Here is a 15,129-nt window from a genome sequence, read left to right on the forward strand (position 1 = left end):
CCTATATCTAGCTCTTGCTTTAGCTCACTCAGCAGCCGTACCAATGTATTTCCCTAGGTTTCTTTTCCTGCTTCTTCCTCTTTCTAGCGCTCTGATTCTTTATTTCGTAGCCCTCTCATTTCCCACTTTACCTTGTGTCTCTCTCTGCCTCATCTCAATTTCTATGCCTCTTCCACCTGTACTTTACCTCTCTTGCTGTACCATTTTTGTTACCCTTCTGTCTGTCTCCTGTCTGGCTCATCCTCCCATTTCACTTTCTTTTAAAGTTGGGGATCAGTATCTAGCTAAAAAACTGTACAAATAGAGGAAAGGAGAAATTAATCAGATTTCACCTTATGGAATGCAGACTCTCCTTGGAACAGTCTTTTGATTTTCACTCTTGCAACAAGAATGCCTGTTCTGAACAGAAATGTACTTGAGATGATGAGGTTCTGGAAATTAAAGCTGTTGTTTCAAGTGCAATGTGCATAAATGGAAAATGAAAAGGTGTTATCAATTCTTGTATTGTGGTACTATATTGCTGGATGACACTAACTTGACCATTTTGGCTGTTTTTATGTGCCCCAGCTCTGTAAGTTTAACATGTAAAAGAATATAGTTTAGTATCACATTGACTTAAAATAGATTTAAAAAAAGATGATAAGCTAAAGTTTGTCCAACTGCGAGGCCTCAATCGAGGTCGTGCTTGGGGCACAGAAATGTTTATTATGGCGCTTGTTGGTCCTGGATCTCACTGTGGTGCCCGCATATCACAGTAACTGATATCACCCTGGCAGCCACAGAGTATAAGGGAGTATTCTCACACTTTTCTCCCTTGGGTATCAGTCTAAAATCTCACCCTTGTACCTACAGCCTCAGAGCCTTTAATGTTAGTACTCAGTACACAAACATCTGACTGCACCCTTGTAGGATGCCTGCTGTTGGATTGTTAGCTCACCATGACACTTGCAGCATACCTGACCCATACCTAGATGCTACCAGTCTGATTTTACCCATGCACCTGCAAGGAACATGTCACTAATCTTACCCTTGTACCGTCACTACACCAGCCTTTGCTCTCAGCTTGACTGTGGCATCTGTTCTCACACTCACACCCTTATGGTATCAGTAACAGTACACTTCTGCTCCTAGAAGCCAGTTGCCCCTCCTTTCACTCCTTGGCCGTACCCTTGTCTTTAGCTGTGCACAGTACCTCTCTGACTTTTGGCTTGACTCCTGCTGGTCTAATACCACAAACATAACCTCATATTTGCAGCTTACAACATCTAATTTTACCATTGTGTCTACACTATTTGAGGCTCAACCTCACCCTTGCAGGACGGCTCTTGTCAAACTGGTCGGACCCTGGCATCTGTAAGCCAGAGCTCAGCAGTGGCATAAATCAGATACTGTGTTGCATTCTCCAGTATCAAACAACCATGAAATGCCACAAAGCTCTCTGCTGGCCTAAGCCTGTGAGCAAGAGTTGTAGAAAGTCGAGGCCTCAGGGTGTAATCTCAATCCCCCCCCCCCCCAGCCAATTCCAGGAGTATAGTCCTGGCCCCTTGAAATAACTCCATGAAAGAATTGTTGTCCAGATGTTTCCATTTTTGATTTGTATTTTTGGATCGTTGGAGAAGTAATTTAGCTTTGGTAGACATTGTTAACCTGGGCCAGTGTTTTTCCGGATGACATTTTTAAAAATGGCAGCAGTGTTGTAGTGATGATGTCATTTTTCAGGAACCATGAGAATTCTATACATAATTTTGGTTTCTTGAGGGTCAAGCAGTATTACAGAGACAGGAAATAACTCCTCAGAACAACTCTTCTGCCATTTTCCAAAATGGCGGCTCTATAATGATGTGTTTTAGCCATCATATTGGTAATTTATTTTAATATTGTTTTTGTTTCAGGATTTCCGTTAATTCAGATTCGTAAACATGAGCGAAGCAGGTGGTAGTGGAGGATCTTTACCTCTGACAGAGTGTTGCTAACTACAAAATATGAGGACTCCAACAAAGGAAATTGTGTCACATGCCAAAGTAATACCAAAGAAAAGCTAACATCAACTGTGGCTGGACAGAAGAGAGTTTGAGAGGATACAGAAATGTGGCCAGACGAAGTTCACAAAAGATTGAAACTGATGGGTAAAGAGGATCAAATATGTTATCATTGTTACAAGTGCTACAAGTCACATACAATGGAAAAAGTGTGGAAATAAATTGTCAAAGTGGCAGAAACTGGTGAATCACAGCAAGAATCTGAGTCCTCTGAGAAAGCAACGACAATCAAACCCAATGCAAATTCACTTACAAGATAGATGGCTACCCCTCATCCACCTTCAACAACATATCAGAAAGTAGAGGACCTTCAATGTGTTTTCTGTGGTTTAGCCAGAGTGAGGGCCAAAGGGACTGACGAACGAACAAAGTACAGAGTATGTGAGTCTCAAAGGGCAAACATGTTTTTATCTGCAGCTAATTTCTTCCAAGATGAAGTTTTCAACCGAGTAGCTGATCTAAATAGCGAGGTGAATATGTTTGCAGCAGGTTTGTATGCCCACCCAACTGCATGCATGCATACATTGGAAAATATGAATGTTCAATGAGCTCCCAGCTCAAACGTAACCGCCAGCCTTCAGATAACTTTTCATTCATTGAAAAAGCAAATGGAGTTTTAGAGTCACTCGTGAGTGCTGGCTACGGGTTCTAAATGGGATCAGAGAACTAATTGTCAACATTGATCCATAATAATGACATTATGATTTTTCTGGTGAGAATGTACAATGGCAGAATTTGTTGCTGTTAGTCTAACAAAAAGAATGAGCCACTTATGGTGTTCTCAGCTGATTTGACTCCTGAAGTTCTTGCTGCCAAAATAAGATCACAGGATGCAGTAAAATCAGAAAGAACCATTTCAAGAAACGTTGTGGAAGATTTACATTTTGGACGTAATGACAAGGTTTGTGATATTCCAGAGCTCCACAAATCATGGGAGTCAACAAGAATGCCTGATGTTGTTGTAACCTTTTTTTTTTTTTTTTTTACATCATTGTTGAATATCAGCAAAACAAAACTGTTACAAACTTAAGTTCTTGAGTTCGGAACAGAAGCCAACAACATTGATGATGGATTTGAAGATTCCAGAAGTGGAAGACAGTCCTATGAACTGACAGGCTTATGCTGTGCAAATGTACTGTCTTTTCCAAGTCATGTTTTATGAATTACATGACAGCAAAAAAAACAATCTGCTACACATAATGACTGCCCACGCAATCTATGAAAGGTAGAAAAGCTAATCACTTCAATGAATAGGATTGGTGAATCAACAAGGTATAATGACATAGTACGGAGCAGGAACTTATTAGCTGCTCATGATATAAAAAGTTGTGAATCTGACAGCACACCACTTCCAAGTCACTTTACCAGGAAAGGATTTACAATTGCTGCTCCTGATAATTTGAATTTTGAAGACTGCTCTTCTTTGTCTGGAACATCCAGCACATGATAATGCCATGGTGCATTTTGGGGACTGTACCAACAAAGTAGCTGCAGGAAAATAAGCTGTCGGCATAAACAAACAAAGCTGTAAACTTATAACCTATTGCTTTGCCAACGTGTGCAAAATCACAAGCCATCAACAAGTCCCCCGTCAACCAGACAGTTTCAAAGTGGCTGAGGACATGGATCCTCTTCTACCTGATGCTGCGGTCCGCAAAGCTGATTTAACCGAATTTATCATATCGCTTATTTGGTGTGGACTGAAGGATAAAGAAAAGCCAGTTCCTCAGTGGGCTGGAATTCATGCTGTGATCTCCCAGAATACCGTCCCACTGAAGAAGGTTGAGTTTTTACCAGTAACAGCATCTCCAGTCCCAAACTATGCAACAGTATACACAGCTATAAAAAAACAAAAATCCAAAATGTTCATCCTCATCTTGAACACCAGCCAGTTTTCTGCAATGAATGTGTATTCTGTATTGTAGCTGACATTTTTATGAGCAATCCAGTAGAATTTGATGATCTTTATCCAATGATGGTTGTTTTCCATGTGACAAAGGTTCTGTTGCGGTGTGCAATAAGTTATCTAGTAGATGTGGAACAGACAATGCACTTATTGAGGCTGAAATCTTTGGAAACAAAACTGTCCAGTCAGTACTGAGCAGAATTCATTACTTTCGTTTGTTGCTAGGTATGCTAATCGTTTCTGAGACTATAGAAATGTTACGTTTGAATGCTTTCTGGAACAAGAATGACAAATTAAGTTTTTCGTATCTTATCTCAGAAGTGAACAAGGTACATGGTGCACTGCATTCAAAAGACATAATGCAAGGCCAGGCAATGTTCAGTACACTCAATTCAAAATCAAAAAGCCTAGAGTTTGTTGAAGAATGTGAAGAAAAACCAAAACTCTGCAAATACTGGGGAAACGTTTTACGCATGATTACTCTAGTGAAAAACTTGGTACATGCTGATCAGGAAGGTGATTGGGAGGTGCACATGAAGACTGTAGAGTCACTGATTACTGTGTTTCACGAATTTGATTGAATAATCTACCTGAGATATGGGTCCTGGTATTTGGAAAGAGTCAAGAAGCCAAAGGAAAGGTTAAGTGATGTGGCGTCAGATATGAAATTGGAACAACCGATCCAGAGATCACAGACAAGCTCCAAGGAAATTGTTAGTCAGACACGTAAAAGTGAATATGTTGCTCCATGGCAGCTAGTTCACCATGAAGTCCTTTCTATTTGCAATGTTTTCAGAGAGATGACAAATTCAAAATTAAAGGACCATCATGAAACTGTTACTCATCACAAACTTGTGGAAAAGAGAGGGGAACATTTTAATAAACATGTTGACAGCCTTCTTCATTTGATACAACACCAAGGAGGCCCCTTTGAAATGACTGAGACTGTGCAATTACATAACTGTGTGACCAAACAATATGTGGATAATGTTATAAAAACACGTCTATTAGATGTCCTGGAACATGGATCGAAACTAACGCAGAAAGAAAGCAGAAGAGATTTGTATTGAATGAGAAAAGGCTGTTTGACATAATCACTAAAGCTAAACTTCCACGTTTTAATTGCCATAGTAAGAGTTTCATCCAACCAGACACTAGAAAACATTTTTCAAAAAAACAACTTTCACAGGCACATAGAGAGATGGATGTTGCAAAAGAAAGGGGTGAATTTATCAAGGACATTTTATCGCATGATCTTCTTCCAAGTAACGCATTATTTGGTGGAGATGCTGCAACCAAACCAGTGAAGCACAAACTTGTGCAAGAGCTAAAAAAAAAAAAAAACAGTTTTGCCTGAAGAATTTCAATTAAAAAAGGTGTCCTCTTTAAAAAAAAAAAAAAAAAAAAATGCTGTTGTTGTGGACTATATGTAACAATTACAAATGGTCAAGATTTCATCCATGCAAAACTTCGGAGAGGTCGTTCAGACTGTTCTACAGATATCAAAGTCAGTGTGCACTTTACAAGAACTGCACATTGTCTTTGACAGTTATCTTGAACTACCTGTCAAAGAATGTGAGAGAATCAGACAAATGTCTACAAGTGGAACAATTGAATTTGCCTTTATCAACAGTTCGGCACCTATAGCTATGCAGCTACTTGTGCTACTTAGTTTTGTTGCAGTGTTCATACGTCTAGGATTGTCGGGGTTATGAATATGTTATGGAACAGGTGAGAAAAGACACTTAATCCTGCTTCATATTCTGTACAAGAAACTTGACCCAGAGGAGCCCAGCGTTCTTATCAAGGCATATATTTGTAAGGGTGATGACACTATGAGCAAAATTGGAAAAAAGCTTGAAGCTTTAACTGCTGAACCTGTGAAATATCTAAAAGGATTTGCTGAGACAGAAGAAGAATATGAGTATAAAGACGTAGAAAAATACCTTGTGCGTGTGTGGAAAACGAGTTCTGACTGTCACACCTTTGACGATCTTTGGTATTATGAGATCAAGAGATTAGTCTTGCTAAGTGGCCTTCCCCTGACGTTATATTCTGTGCATGGTCACCATAAAAAAACATCATACTTGATCGAAAGATGCGTAAATGTTTTGGATCATGCATATGTAGAGAAAAATCTGTCTGAGATTGGTGGGGAAGATATTGATGGGGTGCTAAAACCTATGAAATTGCTAAAGCTTCAACTTACAGAACTTACACTTACATGTACTTGCAAAATCTGTGCTACAAAAAGATGTCCCCATCGAGATCCTTTTCTCAAATGTTTTTTTGCAAATGTACCACGAGTGATTGCTGAAACAAATAGTCAACCATGAAAATGTGTCTAAAACTGTAGTGATAAACATTATTCTTTTCATATTCATATCATAAACATTGTTTGGTGTATACATGAAAGGATTAAAAACCATTATTATATGTTTCATTTCTCTATATGACTCTCTATCTTCTAGTATAGCCGCCATTTTGGAAAATGGCATAAGGGTTCCTCTGAGGAGTTATTTTCTGTCTCTATACGATTACTTGACCACCCAAACCTATGTTTTGACACCAAAATGAAGTATATAGGTATTATGGTTCCTGAAATATTACATCACCACTGCAACATATTTTTAAAAATGTCATCCAGAAAATTTCAGCCCAGATCAGCAATGTCTATCCAAGCTAAATTACTTCTCTAATGATCCAAAAACACAAATCAATAATGAAAATCTCTGGACAACTGTTTTTTTTTAAAAAAATTTACAGAGGTATATCAGGAGGCCGGGATTAGTAGGAGAGGAAGGGGGCATCCAGAACAAAGCCAGAGACACAGGGTGGCCCTCTATTATGGGTGTATGGGCAGACCGGTAAGCCTGATGAGAGTTCTCTGCACTCACTTTCTGTAAATCTGGGCCCGCTAACACCCTACCGCGTACATATTGGTTTTTAGACACTAGTAGAAGTGTTATAATGGAACGACTGTAAGGTGCTCGATTGCAGGGCACGCATCACACAGAGCCACAGTTCCTGCCTGCATCGAGCAGTGTTGAGCGTACAGAAAGTGCCATAGGGCGCCGCATTAGTCAGCTCTTTAGCTCTTATTGCAGGGTACACGCACCCAGGGCCGGCTTTAGGGTGGTGCGACCAGTTCAGCGGCTCATGGTGCTGACTTTGGTGGGCGCTGTGTTGTTTTTTTTAAATAATAACTTAAGGGTTTAAAACACCTGAACTTCCTTATCCTTCCAGCAGTTTTCAGGCAACAATAAAACTGTCAAGATAATTGTGGTGATTAATGTTCCTGCTGGTGAGAGATAGGAGGGTTGTTTAGTGGCAGTTTTGGCTCATCATAGAGTGGAGGGTTATTGTGACTGCTGCAGAGAGAGGAGGTCTCTGGAGAGAGGAGGGGCTCTGTTGGAGAGTGGCTGTGAGAGACTACATAGAGAAGGAGGTCATTGCGGGGCGGGGGGCGCCAAAAAAGACTGTCGCAGAGGCGGGCACCGGCGCTAAAGCTGCCCTGCATGCACAAGCCGTGCTAGAAAGCCGAATCAAAAGGCGCACGTCAGGAAACGAGAAGCCAAGATCTCAAGGCGGGGGCTGCCCGAGGAATGTTGTGGCTTTCTCTGTTTAGGCGCAGGGGTGGCAGCCTCCCCCGCTGTTTGATAAAATGTCAGTCATGCCCCCACCCTTCACCCCCAGCCTGCCTCCCGCCCCCAGCTGCACACCACATGCTCGAGGGCTCAGTCAGCTTCTGAGGTTAGAGCCCCGGCCTTAAACTGCCGCAGAGCCGCAGTCTGTTTTCATTTTCCATTTGATCCCCTGAAAACCCTCTCGCTTCAGAGGAAGAACACATAAACCCCATCCCAGAGGCAGGCGTGGTGACGGTGGCTTTGGGCAGGAAGCCCCCCCCCCCCCCCCGTACCCGCTGCGTAACCGAGAAACAAAGCTAGGGAGATTATCAGGCACCCGGTAGATTCCCATTTGATTAGCGCCTATAGGAATTTATTAGGGCCGGTGGGTCCTGTTTAGCGTATTGGGGCTTTGACAGGCACCGTTGGGGAATAATTATTATTTGTGACAGTGGATTGGGGTTGGCGCGAATCATTAGAAACTAGAAGAATTTACAGCGCCCACCCGATGATCTCCTCCACTCCCACCCCCGAGGCTTCGACGCACAGCCTGTTGCTGATTCGCCCCGTTGTTCTGTTTTGTTTGTCGGGGAGAGCTGGGCGCGTACATACTTCACGTTTCGCTCTCCCCAGGGCACAGCTGGTCTCTTGCTCTATTCTGTTGCCTCCTGGAATGTCGACATTATCATGGACGTTCAGTATTGTGCTGTGAGATACCCCTATGCCATTCTGTTGCACTATTGACTAGAGGTGGGCGAGCCACTGAAAGCTCCAGTCGGAAACCGGGCCCTGGCTGAGCTCTAAGTCCTGTTGGAACCTCAAACCCGTAACTAGCGGAGCTTTAATGTGGCTTCTGCCTGCCTCCCTCTTTACCCAGGCTTTGGGGGCAGTGCTGCAGACTTGATACTGGGGAGACATGTTCGAGCCTTGATACAAAATCCTGTGACTCGGGGCAAATGGATGAATCTCCCTATTCCTGTAAGCAGTGATTGTGACCTTCTTGTGTAATGTAAATGATGGTCATATAAAGCCCTCCAATTTGGACTTATAAAAACTGCAAAAAAAGAAAAAAAGAACAAAAAGGTGAAAACAAGTTCTTAACATAAGAAAATATAGTAATTTCCTGGCCGAGTTGTACAACTGAAACCAGAAAACGTAGCTAAATCGTGGCTTCACTGCTTAAATTGTGTGATCTCGGGAAAATATTTATTTTCACCAAAACATTCTTAATTTTTGTGTATGAAAGCAGTTTCAAATATGTGCGTTCAAAATGCCAGGTGTACAAAACCCTATGTGCTTGGTTACCATGATGTCCCTCTACAACAATCTGGGTGAGTACAGGATTTACATGACAATTGTCTTGCCTCTTAGAGCACTATTCGTTTATGTTGAAAAACTATTACTTTTTTTAAGTACTTCTCAGTTCAGTGCTGTAATGTGACTTAATAGTATTAAAGCGTCATGTTATAGGAATACCCATTTTTTTTTTATTTTGAACGTTATCATAGTTTAAGTGAGGCTTGTTGTGTGATTTACATAGCAAACATTTTCAGGGCTTGGTTTGTGCTCGTGCTCTAAGATCCGAGCCAGACCCTTGCCTCGGATCATTCTGAAAATATATAGGCTTGCCCACCTCTACAGTTTACTGTTGCTGAAATAAGGACATACTGATAAAATAGAAACTGCAAGAATTGATTATTGTTCATAAAAATCGATTTAGACACGCATTAGCTGTCAGCCCCTTGTGTGTTTTTAATTGTGTGCTTTGTAAGCCGGAGACCAAGTGAAATCGGTTTCTAGACAATCTGTCGGTCTGTGTCACTTATGGGCCTCATCATCTTGCGAGGAGTACCTCGGCAGTGTCGAGCTACGCAGGGCTCATGTTCGGTTATGTGCAGTTCTAAATCCACATCATAAATGTTTGCCTTCCTTTCATCAGACAGGGAGCCTGTATTCTCGCCTCCGCTTCGTTTAATTCTTCCCAGCTTCCTGGCCTTCCTTGAGGTGCTGATGACAGGTCCGTGCTTGGTAGATCCCAAGCAGAAAGACTGGTTTTCCCCAAGGAAGTGACCAGCAACCCTGGGTAGTGTTCTTTACCAATGTCGGCGCTAATTGAAAACAGCTTTATGCTCCGAAAATACATTTTTTAGATAAACATGATGGTTGTCTAGGATTTTTTTTGTCGCATTATTTGCTGTTTTTCTTTTTTAAAGCATATGCTTTACACAGAAGCATTGTGATGGTGTGGACCCCATTTTTCTAGCTATGTGCATTACAATTGCCACTGAGTAAACAAGCATTGGAAAAGCCAGTAGGTCTGGCCTTGACAAGCTGTGATGCTTTTTTTTATTTTTTATTGCAAGCATATGATAAAAAAAAAATCAAGATGTTGATTTGGCTGCCACAAGGTTTGATTACAATTTTTTAACATTTGGAAATCATTCACTGATACGACTGTTTTAATGGAATGTGTTAAAATAACAAGCCTTTTAGTTGCGCAATGAATGTTATTATTACTTTTATTTGTGAAGGTGCGAAGAATAAATTACCATATAAGAAACTGCTCAAATCGCAGGCAGGTACTGTGTTGAACACGTCATAACTCTAAAAAGCAACAGAAATCTGCATCTAACTGTGCACCCAAAGTGCAGGCAAGATAAATAACTGATATGTATAGTTAATATAAAAAGGAAATATTTTTTTAAAAGCATACTTTACGCCAGCTTTGTCACTGAAGAGAAAACTATGCGGAATTAAAAAATGTGCAAAGTCTTTGTGCACATCGTTCAAGGGAGTGAGTGGGTAAAGTGGACTTGAGACATTGCCTCTTGTTGTATGCTGTGGTGGCCATAAGCAAAACATGGTTGACCATTTAACTGTCCTCTGGGTGAGGCCCTATGATCAAAAGCCCTTCTATGTTGTATGTTATGTATGATTTTTGGGGAAAAAAACAGTTTGGCAAGGCATCTAAAGCTGTCTCTAAGAACAGACCTAAACATACAGCTGGTTCACTAGATTTGCAGCACTACATGCACCTCCCTTTGGCTGTCCCAGATAATTCTGCTCTGTTTGACCCTGACAAGTCAAGATTTAGGCCAGCCGATACAATGGGCACAGCACTTTGTGCTTACCTGGATGATATCCATATGCCACTTGATGGTGACTGTGTCACTGCACATATCCTTTTATAATTGTCACCAGCTTTTGAGACAGACCATCCAGCACCCATGCACTGACTTCGGTTTGAAGATAATCTCTATTGCGCTGGTAGTAGATCCACTCCTTCTGGTCAGACCTCTGTTCGTAATTCATAGATGTGCAGCCAAGTCCTTCACAAGCCCAGGTTTCCATACTCTTGATGCTTCAGTCTACTGGACAAGATACACATTGGTTAATGCTACGATTGCTTCGTATGCTTTGCTTTTCCAGTGCCAGTTATCATGACCTGGGTTTTCTGGGTTTGCCTGCAGTTACATGAGGTCCAGCACATCTCTGATCTCCAACTGCAAAGAATAAGAATATAATTGTCAGCAGAAATGCAGAGTCTGTGATTGGAGTGCTTCGGTCCCAAATCCCATCCATTACGGTTACTAATTTTGATGCTTCCAAGTTGGCATGGCTTATACCACTAGATCACTCTCAGCGGTACCTGCAATGCCTGATAATGGAACTGTTCTCCAGGTGGCTGCCAGCATATGTTCAATATTCTTGTTGTGGTTGCCCCTCCAGTCTTTTTCTTACCAGTCTGCATTATTAAACGAATTCTTGAACCCTCAGCCTCGAAGAGAAGGAGCAAGATGGTGGGTAGTCCTGTGGTCCTCAAGTGGGATTAATTGTCCATTTCCCATATTTGCCTCACTTCTGCTTTTCATCAAGTCACTTCGAGAAAAAATTAAACCAGGACTGTATGTTTTTGTGTCTACCACTTTCCCACACAGTGGTGTGTGTGAGTCGATAGGTTAGTCCACTTTATGGCAACCCTTATACTTCACCTGGAAAGATTCATTGGGGGCTTGTGTGCATGAGTGTCCATTATTAGAGTTTGGAGAGGGACACCTAGCTCTTCAGGGTAATGACCTTAGACCGTGTCTGACATTGGAAACCTCTGGCATGAGGATCCTGACAAGGTTCCCTTAGTGTACCAGTGCAGGACTGTTTCTGTAGCTTCCAGTGTATATTTTAGGCATTTATATCACCGCCTAACTTCTGGGTCTTAAACCCAAACCTTGCACCTATGATAAACAGATCTCAAATGCTGGCCCTCGCTTCCATTTTCGACTTAACCTAGGCTACCCCTTGAACCTTTGACATAACGTTGGTGTCTTGTTTTTTTTATTTTATTTAATAGTTCCCCTCTCTGCTGCTGTTGAGATTCAGCTGTTAAATTCTTTTCATATGTGCATGTCGTCTCCCAGCCTTAAGAATCCACTTGGGCCAGTTCTGACTCAAGCCATGATACTGCCCCATGTCCTAACACTACGTCTAGCTTCACTGGCAAATCACCCCCTTGCCTCCATGAAGCATTTGGGGACTTCACCATCTCCTCGCTTGGTCTAACTGAAGAACCCTAGTACCTCCTACCTTATATTATGTGGCTAGACTTGAAATCAATTGAGCCCTTTTCACTGAGAATAGAGTAGTTTTTACAGTGGTGTTACAGGCTAACCACAAGCTGCCTATCACTAATCAGAATAAGTCTCTGGAGGGCTCACATTTACATAACAGAACTCCCGTTTAGGCCTTCTAATAAACAGAAAGCTTGTCGCTAAGTTGCAGGTGGCCATTTGTCTCCCTCTCATTGGCACTTGGCTCAGTCTGGTTTGTTGTGTGATTATTAGCATGAGGGTTAGGGGTAAAACACCAAGATCTCTGGTGTTTTTTTGGACAAAGGCACTGTTTTTTGGGCACTCTGTAGAAGTTATTCAGGAAACCCTCTGGGTGTCCTGCAAGCGACTGTCGCTTGGATACAAACAGGTGGCAACCACAAGTTGTGAGGTTGATTTCCAAGGCAAAACAATGAGCAGAATTCCAGCCTGGGACAAAAATAGCAGTGATAAAAAAATATATATGCATGCAAGTACCCGATCTAACTCTTCTAATCTGTGGAAGGGCGCTCCCTCGTCCAATAGTAAATGTGATGCAAGCATTTTTTAATGTTTAAAGTTGGCTGTTGAAATTCCTGCCATTCCTTAAGCTTTTTTGTCAGAGCAGCAGGTCATAGGTCGTGGTGAATTATGGTGGATAGGAAACTTCTTAACTGTTTGAAATCACAGTTTTGGTCCCTATAGGGCGACTGAAGCCCAGCTTGACAGACGTGAAACAGAGGGAGGGAGATGTATTGTCTTGTGTAATTAGATATTGTCAGTTAGTTGCCTTGGAACTCAAGATCATCTCTTGGTTGAGGGTTGGCGAGCAGCGTGCTAGGGACATTCTTACAGTCTGGTCCTATCGTTGGTAGCAGCATGTGAAGGCACTGTGCACGGTATGATTCGATCTTCCAGGTCTCTTTGTATCTCCTGCAAAGGGTTCAGAACTCAGCAGGGAAGCCTCTATCGTGGAAGGGACTAGTGAAGGTTACTGTGAACTGTCGGGGTTATTGACAATCTCATCCCACACGTTTTTTTTCTCACAAAGGCAACGGGGGACTAACATTGCTTGCGAGTGCTGTTTTTAAAGCCAGGGTTTAATTCTTTCTGAGGAGATGGTGAATGTTCCCTTGACTCTTTTTTCCAAGCATTGGTGCAGTTGGCACAGTTCTCCCTTCTGAGCTCTTGTGGTTGCTTTGTGTGGGTCCTATTTTGTTTATTGGTCAATTTCATGTTTTTTTTAAACTAAAACTGAACATCCCATTTTGAGGAGTTTTCTAATAAAACCACGCTTGAAATGATCAATTTTAATACTAACATTTAAAGTTTATGTGTGATCAACGTGGGCATTATTTGAAACGTTCTTCACTTTGATCTGTGCACCTTGTCAGAAGTAAAATTGCTTGCATATGCAAATATTTAACTGGAAAGCTACTAGACCGTAAAGTGTTATATGTGTAACGTGCTTACATTTATATAAAGTGCTTCGCTGATTCTGAACTATTGCAAAGTCGCTTAGGTATGAGCAATACATTTTTTTTAAACAAACGTATTGATATAGAAGGCAGCGCGATGATTCTGCTTTTCAAGTACATGATATAACTGAGCATTTCCCCGTTTTCTCCTGCAGTGGATGCAAACCACCTGAAAGAGCTTAGCCGCGTGCGCGTGCTGCACAAGCGCGCGGTGATGCCCTACGGCATGTACAAGAAGAGGCGCAAAGGCCCGAGTGACGAGGCCGCCGTGCAGCAGTATGCCACGCTTGTGGGGCAGACATGTGCCGAGCGGATGGTGCTTTATCGGAGCTGAAGATACGCCAGACCCGCCTTATGAAGTCCAGCATGGCCATGGGTGGGGAGGAGTTATTGAGGGAATGATGGCTGAGGCCAACCACAGCTTCCCAACACCACTGGGCAGCTGGGTTGTGCAGAGTTGCACCCGATGGGTCCTGGCGTACGGCTTGCAAAGCAGTACTACACTGAACATTTATAAAGGCTCCCTAAATATTTATTCACTAGGACCTGCTGAAATAAATGAAAAATCCCATGAGATCGAAGTGTCTGTTATGTGATTTGCATCGCTCCAAAATGGCTGATGTCACTGCAGTGCTTGCTTACTAAGGCTTTTTGGTGTGTGATAAAATGTAAAGCAATCTGTTACAGTAACCAACAGTGTGTAAATGTATTAGAATGAGTCTTTCTCTCCAAACATTCTAGTGCTCGGAGCCATCTTTTGCTTTCGCCTCACTGCTGGAAAACAGTCATTTCTCTGCAGTAAGAAATACCTTCATGCAGCACCTGAAATATGTTTTCATTGTCATTATTTCAGCATCACGGTGAGTGCCTTCCTGTACGCTGTTATACCATGGGGACTCACCAGCAAAGTGGTAAACCACACAAAAAGTTAAGTGAATTTCATAGGCAGACATCATGTCACACTCAATTGTTTTGGATGGTGGGCCTCAAACTACAGGATAGAAAACTGTTTCTGAAGGAGTGTTGATGAGTCAAGCAAACAAAGTAGCAATCATTATATGGCTTAGATTCTTCAGAAAATACTATATTCCAAAACATTACATCCAAAATAAGCCTAATATGCAATCGTGGTGATGTTGATCCACAAAGTAATATACCATTTAAATGAAGCTCCGATTAATTGGACCATGCAGATATACATAGTATAATCCGTTTGTTTAGTCAAGTATATTCCATTGCAACGTGTGCTGAAAGAATTCTTGTCATAATGTACACACAGACATATATGTAAGTGTGTGTGTTAAGTTTAGAAAATTGAGTGGACTTCGGCGAGCCCTTACACTAATTGCTCCTACCCAAAGCCCATTGAGGTCAGCCTTCTGAAGGGCCCATTGAGCTCTGGGAGCAAGGCCTGCCTTTTAGCAGGGACTTCACTGGGGTTGGTGAACTCATCACTCACTGTTCGTGGGCTCCAGCCATGCCCAGCCTCCTTTGGGT

The 15,129-nt window shown here is 42.0% G+C and overlaps 1 protein-coding gene across 6 annotated transcripts in view; it reads left to right on the forward strand.

Annotated features, from left to right (window-relative positions):
* The window catches only part of ATE1 (arginyltransferase 1), a 412,370-nt gene extending 398,162 nt beyond the window's left edge, over positions 1 to 14,208 (forward strand). For all 6 annotated transcript variants that reach the window (XM_069239196.1, XM_069239195.1, XM_069239197.1 and 3 more), the window contains one exon: positions 13,788 to 14,208. In XM_069239196.1, coding sequence (XP_069095297.1) covers positions 13,788 to 13,966 — 179 coding nt within the window. In that variant the 3' untranslated portion in view covers positions 13,967 to 14,208. The remainder of the gene's footprint in view (positions 1 to 13,787) is intronic.
* Positions 14,209 to 15,129: the final 921 nt, after the last annotated feature.

The sequence above is a fragment of the Pleurodeles waltl genome, chromosome 6, assembly GCF_031143425.1.
Source record: "Pleurodeles waltl isolate 20211129_DDA chromosome 6, aPleWal1.hap1.20221129, whole genome shotgun sequence".
Classification (NCBI taxonomy): domain Eukaryota; kingdom Metazoa; phylum Chordata; class Amphibia; order Caudata; family Salamandridae; genus Pleurodeles; species Pleurodeles waltl.